The sequence below is a fragment of the Solanum pennellii genome, chromosome 12, assembly GCF_001406875.1.
Source record: "Solanum pennellii chromosome 12, SPENNV200".
NCBI lineage: Eukaryota > Viridiplantae > Streptophyta > Magnoliopsida > Solanales > Solanaceae > Solanum > Solanum pennellii.
The window spans coordinates 82,435,415-82,445,524 of record NC_028648.1 but is presented as its reverse complement, the minus strand read 5'-3'; the positions used below and the strand labels follow the sequence as shown (position 1 = coordinate 82,445,524).

At 35.5% G+C, this 10,110-nt stretch overlaps 1 protein-coding gene across 1 annotated transcript in view; it reads left to right on the top strand.

The window, feature by feature from the left end:
* The first annotated feature begins 805 nt into the window (after positions 1 to 805).
* The window catches only part of LOC107007336 (serine/threonine-protein phosphatase 4 regulatory subunit 3), a 16,996-nt gene continuing 7,691 nt past the window's right edge, over positions 806 to 10,110 (top strand). Inside the window, exons 1-14 of the mRNA XM_015205919.2 lie at positions 806 to 920; positions 1,055 to 1,130; positions 4,909 to 4,989; positions 5,116 to 5,215; positions 5,314 to 5,398; positions 5,546 to 5,595; positions 7,234 to 7,313; positions 7,901 to 7,960; positions 8,794 to 8,893; positions 8,988 to 9,065; positions 9,246 to 9,310; positions 9,440 to 9,508; positions 9,586 to 9,663; positions 9,741 to 9,836. Coding sequence (XP_015061405.1) covers positions 1,086 to 1,130; positions 4,909 to 4,989; positions 5,116 to 5,215; positions 5,314 to 5,398; positions 5,546 to 5,595; positions 7,234 to 7,313; positions 7,901 to 7,960; positions 8,794 to 8,893; positions 8,988 to 9,065; positions 9,246 to 9,310; positions 9,440 to 9,508; positions 9,586 to 9,663; positions 9,741 to 9,836 — 987 coding nt within the window. The 5' untranslated portion in view covers positions 806 to 920; positions 1,055 to 1,085. The remainder of the gene's footprint in view (positions 921 to 1,054; positions 1,131 to 4,908; positions 4,990 to 5,115; positions 5,216 to 5,313; positions 5,399 to 5,545; positions 5,596 to 7,233; positions 7,314 to 7,900; positions 7,961 to 8,793; positions 8,894 to 8,987; positions 9,066 to 9,245; positions 9,311 to 9,439; positions 9,509 to 9,585; positions 9,664 to 9,740; positions 9,837 to 10,110) is intronic.

The following is a 10,110-nucleotide window of genomic DNA, read 5'->3' as shown; positions in this document are numbered from 1 at the left end:
ATGACCATATATGTTTTTTATGTTTAAGGAATCAACTTAGCAATATAAGATATTTTGTTTTTTATAAATATATCTTTTTGGCCCATGAGGAAGAGACCAAAATGACAATATCTCATACTTAAAGTGTGAACTTAATTATTAAAGACAACAAATACACTTTCTTCCTCATACTTCATTTGCGAGACTATATATATGTTATTACTGTTAAATTGTAAGACACTTTGATCAAATAGGTAAGTTATATCGTAAATTTGTATGTAAAAAGTTCTAAAGTTGCTATCGGAATATGCTTATATCGAAGGTTAATCAATGTACATCACACTTTAGATGAATCTCAAGTGAAAAGAAGAGATGAAAAGTGCATAGCTTGATAATGCATATCACAAGTTCATAGGTACACTCATTTTTGGGCTATAGCATTGTCTAATATACGAATTTGCGATATTCATCTAACCAAAACAAACAATACATGATACGAGATTGAATCGTAACAAATATGATATTGTAGTCGTCTATCTCTCACTATAAAGTGAAAAAACCTCAACGAGCACACCAAATCCCAAGGCGATGTATCTTAAGCCCAAAACAAAGGGCGAGTCAAAAAGAAGGCCGAACAAACTTCTAAGTCGAAAACTTCTAAAAAAAGGTTGCACATATTACTCTACGAATCCCGTCGTTTTATTATTATACATATTCTAGTTTTTTCAATATAAATATTTTTTATATTATTTTTCATCAGTGGCAATTTTCAATATTTTTCTCACAATCTAAGGGCATTAAAGTCATTTGTACAATCAACAAATGTACTGCTTCTGTATTCCCAAAGGTCAGGTCAGGCACGAACACTTCAGAAGAAAAAGAAACGAAGAGAGAGAAAGAAGAGAGAGAAAGAAGAGAAGATTCACTACTCATCAATGGCGGTTAGGGTTTTGAATTGATCCCAAGTTTATACCCAAAATAACCTAAAATACTTCATTTCTATCTCTTCCTCTCTTTCCCCCTTTTTTTTGCAACTCAAAAACCCTAATTTTAATCATTCTCCCGAAAACAGCAGGCAGTGTGAAATTTGGGTTGTAGAAGTTTCTATGGGTGCTCAAGAGAAGTCATCAAACTCTAGTAATCCGATGCAGGTTAGTTTCGTTGATTTTCAGTTGGAAAAATCGTTGCTTTTGCTTTATATAACCTAAGGACTGAATTCACACTGATTTAGCTCATTTTTTGTTTGTTTCTTTGAAATTAATTATTATAGAATTGATTACGTCTCAATTCGGAACTATCTAGATTTTGAGTATATGTGATTTTAGTTTAACTATTTTATGTTAGCTATTAAGGTATTGTGAACCTCCTTTATTGGGACAGGATATGTTTTGCAACTGTAGGTTGAGTTGGAGGTTACTTTTTTTTTTTTTGGGTTTGAAGATTGAGGTAAGAAGTATGATAAACGTGCTTATGAAGGGGAGAGGGGTGAGGGGCAGGGCAATTATACAGTGAATTTCGAATGTGAGCCACTGGTCGAGGGGGATTTGCTTTTGTCGCTGTCTTTGCATTTGAGCTGTCGAAAATTCGTTTCTTTGCTTTGTAACCCCAAGGACTAAAGTCACACTGATTTAGCTTTTCCCCCCTTTGAAATCAATTATCATGGAATTGATTGTGTCTCAATTTCGAACTAGCTGGAATTGGATTTTTAAGTAGAATTTGATTATGTATTGTGCATTTTGGCTGCTGAGGTATTGTGGAACTTCTTTATTGAGACTTGTGACCTGGTACCTGTTTTATTTTGAGTTGGAGTTTACTTTGTTCTTTTATTGTGGAGAAGGCCAATTATACAGTGAATTTCGAACTGTGAGTCATTGGTTTAGGGGATTTCTAGGTATGAGTATTTATGAAGTGGGTCCGAGGGGAATTTGCTTTTGTTGTTGTCTTTCCGTTTGAGATAGAAATACATAAACTGTCTCAGAATATATTACGGCGTTACCAAAAAGTATTTCACTTTTGGACACATGTCAAAGCCTTGGGCTTGGTTAAAGGTAGCTAGCTCAAAAAATCATATTTGCTGGTTTTTTTTGCAGTGCTACTGTAGCATTTATGTTTTGGTTCAGTTTCATTTCAGAAGGTACTTGTGTTATGTCTTCTATGTTTGCTTTGTATCCTGTTGAATTCTTATGGGTTTTGTAATCTATAATATTCATCCCTCCGCAGTTGATATTAGACTAAGTTTTGTTGTTTAGGTACTGATCAGTCTTACTGAAAGTGGACCTGCATTATTGATTTGTATGTTAGAATCTAAAAGTCAACTTTTTTGTTAGGCGTCAGGAGAAAGTTTTCCCATACCATGGGACTTTCTGAGTTGTTGACATTGATGGTTGGTTTGCATTTCCCAGGATTTTTTGTGGAAAAAAAGAATTGAAATTTGTGTATAGTCTCATTGCGGATTTTGTTATGTTATTGAGGGAACAAGAAAACGAACTTAATGTGATAGATCACAAAGCTATTTTGTGTTTGTATTGACACACAATATTCAACATCGTCCACCTTTTGTGAGGTTAGACAATGTCAGGGATAAACGAGGGCATAAATTGAACAAGTCTGGCTAGCTAGTGTTGATTTTTATGTAGATGTATAGCTTTGATAGATTGTTTGAAGTTTAACATGTGAGGGAGTGGGCTGGAAGTTTGGTTGTGAGAAGCACTTTATTGTGTAAGGGTTTTAGGATAAGAAGATTACCGTGAATTGGATAATTTGGGATTGTTTGTGGCTAAATGCTAACAACCTAAATGTGCGGTGTTTAGTCTTCTGGAAGAATGATGGGATGGATCATAGATGAAGATGTAACACGTTGAATTAGAATAATATGTTTGAAATGGGTCTAGGTGCGTGAAAGCTAGGCGGACACCACGGTCATTAAGAAAAGATATGGTTGAAAAATGAGTATTACAAGATTATTACAAGACTACTATACGACCAAGAGAAGCCTACCAGAATATCATTCTCAAAAAAAGAAGACACCTAACAACATTTTATGCAAATTTATAAAGCTGTTGTGAGACCAACACAATTATATGGAAACAACAATGACATATGGGTGTAAATGTGGGGGTCCGAGGGTTAATGTGTCCATGTGTCCACACGATGAATGTCGTATGATTTGTATTTGTATTTTGTATACATGGGCCTCCCATTTTGTAATGTCCAACATTAGCTTAGTACTTGTCCTTGTACATTAATAATATTTTCTTCTGTATAATGAAGAGATGGTTTACGATAATACAAGATTGGACATATTAGAAATGATCCATTTTCAGCGACATGAATTATTGTGCTCTATTTATTTATCAAAAAATAATATGAAAATTGATTAGATCTGGTAGAAGATGCAAAGAACAAATATAGAGGCCGAAATCGGAGAAGATTGCTAGAGATTATTAGGTCTTATCTTGCATAAACTTTCAAATCCACCGATTAGGAGTTGTTTAACAATAAGATGATTGAAGGTAATGAAGGAGAACTCTCCATTACTTATTGCGAATAAAGTATTAATAGGAGGCGAAGAATCCTATAATCACACATTGGAAGTTCCCTCAAAATGCCTAAAACCTCTCAGAATTAATGAAGACTTGTAATGCTTCTATAATCTACTTATTTTAAGAAGTGCTTTTGCAGTAAAAAAGCTTTTGGTGAATCCTTGTCTTTTTTTTTTCCTGATGAAGTGAGAATAGCCCATACTCTTTTACTGAATTTATCAGCTCCCTCGTCTTTTTACAGATTGTTCTTCCTTTATTTTGTAACCTACATTTCCTCAATGCTTTTGTTATTTATAAGCCTCTACTACATAAAAAGATAGCAGTTTGTGACTGGAAATTTCATTTGGGAAGTCTTTTCAAATCCTTTGACCTATATTAGATCTACAATTTGTGCTTGGTCAAGGTTTCAGAAGTGCTTCAGGAAAAAAAACCTTTTCAGCTTCTGAAAAAAACTTCTGCTACAACCCAAAAACATTTCTAAATAAAATAAGCATTGGAATGAGCCAATGGATATAGTGGATCTTCATAGCTTATTCTAGTTGTATTGGAATTGTGACATGTTTGGTTGATCAACAGATTGATATCTAGAGCCACATTTAGTGTAGAGTTTGTTAGAATGGTAAATTTTCTTGGTGTGTATCAGTCGACATGACAGTAGAGGTGACCTGCTGCTGATGTAGGATATTACCTTGTTAGGTCCTTAGAAAATATAGATGGTTATTGCACTTCCTATTCTTATACCAGTAACTTGACCATCTGATACTTGTCGTGGAGGGAGTAACTGTATTCTGTTATTCTGTTGGATATGAGATTGGGCATTAAACTACAATTACCTTTTCTCAAAAGGATTTTTTTTTTGGGTATTAACATATCCAGTTCTCTGCAGAAATAAAAAGATATGTGATGGCTCTTTTATTTAAAAATAAAAGCTATACTACAGTTAATTAAGGCATGTTAGGCTACCCCTTATTTTTATAAGGTGCAAATTCATTACATGAGCGGAACTAAGTTTGTTTCGTCATTCCCAGCAAATATTGTCTCCAATTCAGGTGTGCAGGAAGGATTGGAATATTTGTGTAGTTTGTAGCATCTTTTGTTCTGTGCGCCTTTCTGAAGACCAATGTAGATTTTTCTTCTACATTCTTTTAGCTCTATCTCTGTATATTTCATTAGACCCCCCCTCCCCCCCCCTTCCTTTCACACACACAAACCTCTAAGAAAGAAGAACCTTCTCGCTGTGTCTCAACTCTCAACTATGATTTCTTTACATGCTGAGGAACTTTAAGCAGATTACCTGCTAACATGTGTAGCTTAGCTGTTGGTTTTTATTCTGTTCTTGTATTACATCAATTCTGTAATATTAACCTTTGTCTCATCTGCACTACAGCGTGTAAAGGTCTATCGCCTGAATGACGATGGAAAATGGGATGATCAAGGAACGGGTCATGTTACTGTAGATTATATAGAGGTAAGTGTTTGTGGAATATTGGATGTTCAGCTTATACCATTTTGTTTGTGTCGAGAAATAACGTGTCACTTGCACTGATTGGGAGGGGTTAACTTTTATTGCATCTGATTGTTGATGTCAATGCAGAGATCAGAAGATCTAGGATTGCTTGTAGCTGATGAAGAAGATCATGAAACTTTGCTTCTGCACCGTATCAGTGCAGATGATATCTATCGGAAGCAAGAAGGTATCCTCCAGCTCCATAGTTTTGTCTTCTTTCTTCCGGTTTATTACTTCTGTTATGTTAGTGTACAGTTTCATGAGAAAATATATTCTTCTATTCAGATACAATTATATCTTGGAGGGATCCGGAGTATTCAACTGAACTAGCTCTTAGCTTTCAAGAGACGACTGGTTGCTCCTATATATGGCAAGTTTTTGGAATTTTATTTTGTATTTTATCTCCTCTTTTCTTGGTTATAATACCATCCTTAATCTATTTCTTTAAGGTTGCTCAGATTTTATAGAAGCTGTTAGAAACACCAGCAGATAACATCTTGTTTTTTTTTTTTTGTAGGGACCATATATGTAGCGTGCAAAGGAACATGCACTTCAGTAGTCTTAACAGTGAGTCTATAGAGTAATCTTTCCATACACTTGACAAATGGAACATTATTGAGTTTCCATGATGCTGAGTTTCAAAAGTTTGTCTGTGAATATAGTACTCACGTGGGGGTAGTCATATTTCTGGCCCCATGAGGATATATGGAGTGTGTACATTGAAAAGTTTCGCTCTATTTTTCTCCAATTAATCAAAATGAAATGAGATTAATCTACTTGGGTTAGCATTATGTGGTTCAATAGCCAAACAGGAAATGTTAAAACTCAATTGCAATTATCGTGATTTAGCATGAGAATGTTTCCTGATGAATAATTCAGTTGCTATTATTAAACACTTAAATTGCTATTTTTATGATATGAATAAATTTTGATGCTGGAACCAGAATTAGTTTATCTAAGGCGCATTGTTGATGATTTGAGGCAGACTCAAATGAGATGTGTTATTGACTATATTGGGTTGCTTCACCGCAATCCTCTGGATGCATTGAGAAATAGCATGCTATAGCAATTCTCCTTCAAAAAAGTATTGTTTAGCTAGACTTGTCCTAGACAACTGAGAAGACTCGGGGCATGCGATGTTACTTCACTAACTCTTATATGTACTATATGGGGAGAGAAAAATATAAGAGCTTTTGGTGGAATAGAGAGGGATTTTGTACACTTGAGAAATAGCTGTTTATTGTTTATTTCCTTTTGGTGAACCCACGAGGTTGCTGTTGGTATAAAAGATTAAGTGTAATTTTCTCTGCACGACTTTGTTCAGTTGGCAAAGTTTGAGGGAGATTGTGGCTTATATCACGGGATCAAGCCTTATGCCAAGACTAGGCCTAGTATTTAAAGGGCGGAGGGGTGTGCCCATCATCTCCCGAGTTTCGAAGGTTGTGTTTGTCTCAAGGGCTGTGCTCTAGATGGATTCCCCGGTATTTAAACTTGAAAATAAAAAATATGTGCCATTCGTAGAAAGACATATCTTTTTATAAGCTTGTCTACTTTCTTGTGTACTGGTGTTCTTCTATATGGATATACTCCTTTATTGCTTATGCATGAAGTTAAGATATATAAATCTGTAATGATTTATTATGTGTATTTTGTCGTTTGACTGGTAGAGTTCTTCCTTTATTCTTGTTTTCTTGGCGAAGTGTTAATTATTAAGGATCACTTTTAACTATATATGTATTGATATTGTACTCCTTAATCACAAAATATAGAAATTAGCTTTCAGAGATGTTCCTAAGTCTGTTTCTCAAGTTCACATTTCATTTTCGACATTTTCAATTAACTGACAATAGGGTGGGGTGGGGGGTGGGGGGGTTTGAGGGTATGTTCTGTTGTCCACCTTTAGCAGAGATCCTCCAGTGGAGAGACATGGGTCACATGATAACACATGGTGTAGTCTTGAGTGTTTCTGGAAAAGAAGAGTAAAATTTAGAACAATGATGACAAGGAAAAAATAAATTGTTGCCTTTTACAAAAATAGGTCCACACAGTTTCTCTCCTACTTCTCGGACACCTATCATTGGGCTCTCTTGTGCTTACAAATAACTGTTGATATTTTTGTTGACTAATCTTTTCAGACCTGTTGGAAAAAGGTTTTATGTGCATGACTCATTTGTTTCTCTTCTTCTTTTCTTTTACTATTTTCAGATGAGACATTTCATAGTGTCAACAGTGATTTGAAGGAGTTACCCCCCGTTGAGCTTTCTACGCTTCCATTGATATTAAAGGTTTATCTTTGTCATCCTTTTCAACATTTATTATCTTAAAATAGTTGAAATGTATTTTTCTTATATTGCCTTGATAATTACCAAATCTCTAAGTTGCACGTGAGGGTGTGCCTTAGTAATTTGGGGGGGAGGGTAAAAAAAAGGGGCGGGGGTGGGGATTGCTTTCTCAATACTAAGTTACCAACCAAAAAAACATTGAACTTTTTTTTTGATAACCGTGGTGTCCGGGCCAGCTTTCGCGCACCTTTACTAATACCAAGGGATATATCCCACTAGCAACAATTACCAGGTAACTCCGGCCACCAAGGCTAGGAGATAGGACAAATGGGAAGAATCACCTAGTGGTTTTTTTTTTGTCTTTGCTGAGTTTTGAATTTAAGACCTTAGTTCTCAACCACTTCATTGACCACCAGGCGACACCCTTGGGTGCGAAAAAAAAAGCATGTTAAATTAAAGGGTATAGCGTATATAATATAGCAAAAGCTCTGTTTGCTTGTGTGTTTGAAGGCAATACACTTCTGAGTTGTGCAAATCTTTTCATCCTGTTTACTGATTTCTGAAAATGTTTTTAATTGTTTGACTTGCAGACGGTTGTAGAGGGTGGCATTGCTGATCAGTTGCGTGTTACCGAACTAATATTGAACGATGTGAGCTTCATGGATCTTGCAGTTCTATAAGCTTGATTTCTTTTTGGACAATTAATTGTCATTGAAATGAGGGATTTCATGACCTCAAATTAGCATTAGTAATGTCTTCCTCCTAACAATGAAATTGAAGATTAGTGATGGTTGTGAAATTGCTTCTAGCATGTCAGCTTCAGAATTAATTGCTGTCGTATTCATTACCCATCTTGAAAACATAGATGTCCAGTCTTCACCTTTTTGAAGCAATTATCAAGTACATTAACAAAAACTGGTTGAGAACTTGATTATCTGTTATAGATAAGTTGGTTAGTACTCTGTGCTGCCATTGCCCTTCCCCCACCCCTCTTCACCCTTCCTAGTTTTCGCCACTTTGGCTCTTTTCCTGTCAAAGTGAAAACAATGTGGGCCAGCTGGTAGCTCAACATGAGTCCACTACTCGCTCTGGTCATGTAAAAGATTTTTCTGTCACTGGCAAAACTCTCAAAGAGCTTCAGTCACTGCTTTCTCCCTGCATATCTCCTTCTTCCTTTTACAAGTCTTAGAATAGCTGGAAATGACAGATTCTTTTGTACTGTTTGTGCAAAATCCTTATTCAAAGTGCAGTATTCTATTCATGTTAGTGATGAACTCTCGAGGAGTTTCTAACGCTATCTATAAGACGAGAAAAAGGGAGAGGAGCCCTCCCTACTCCTATCCCAAAAAGGGCGAAATAAGGCTTGTGTTTCACGTTTTTATTGATTTCTGTTCATGTTAAAAATTACTTGTTTAATCATTTGTCTTCTTGTTTTCCGGATCAATGGGTGAATCGTACTGAGTTGGGTTCTTTTGTTCTGCAGCAAGATTTTTTCCGTAAGCTGATGGATTTATTTAGGATTTCCGAAGATCTGGAGAACATCGAGAATCTTCACATTGTTTTCAAAATAGTGAGAGGAATCAGTTAGTATTTCCTACTTGTCTACCATTTTCTTTTGGGTATGCTTTGGCTTGTTTTATGGGATTTAATTAATCAGCATGAAATGGTTTCTTGCAGTGATGCTCAATAACACTCAGATCTTTGAAAAAATATTTGGTGATGAGCTGATAATAGATATTATTGGGTGTCTTGAATGTACGTTTTGATCCCATTGCTTTCAACTTTTAGTTAAAATGTCTTTTTTTAATTTCAATAGAACTCTTTGTTTAATTATTATATTCTGAATGGCCAACGTCTTACTCCAACCTCTTACTCTGAAGACATTGATCTCATTTTGGAATGTGCTGACGACCTGATTCATATTTTGGTCAACAGATGATCCAGATGCTCCTCATGTTCATCATCGCAATTTTCTCAAAGAGCATGTGGTCTTTAAGGAGGTACACTTTCTTTTGTACACCTTTTCTTCCTGCTGCAATAGTACCTCTGAGGAATGTTTGCTGAAACGTCGTCAATGTTAGTTCAGTTTGCATTTGTTGATATCTGTTATTTATTTGTGGGTGTGTTAGGCTATATCTATTAAAGATTCGATAGTCCTATCGAAGATACATCAAACATACCGAGTTGGCTATCTGAAGGTGATTATATTCTTTTACTTTTTAGATGACATCCTTATACTATCAATGTTACTTACAGTATATGGGCTTACTTTCAGGATGCCATTTTGCCTAGAGTGTTGGATGATGCAATAGTTGCAAACCTTAATTCCATAATCCAGTCAAACAATGCAATTGTAAGATTTTCTTCCTGAAGTTGAAAAGTTGTTTCTTCTGGTTAATATAGTTCTTGACTGTTTGGTTTTTGATATAGGTTGTATCTCTCTTAAAAGATGATAGCACCTTCATTCAGGATTTGCTTGGAAAGTTGAAGTTGCCTTCTACATCTGCAGAATCAAAGAAAAATTTGGTAAAGAAAATTGTTGTTTCCTCTTTATTTTGGGTTGCCTCTGTTGCATTGCAGCTATTAGTTGGTTTCTTTTTTTCTTTTTAGACTTTTAATTGTTCATTATGTTGTCAGCTCTGATAATTGCTTGTTCGTTTAATCACTGGACTCATCTATTTCTTTTTTTTGGTTGGTCATTCTCTTATATTTTCTTTGCTTTCTGTTTTCTCATTAAATTTGAATTGGTCAAAGCAGAAACTTGAGGGTAATTGATTATCAAACCCCCCCCCCCCCCCCC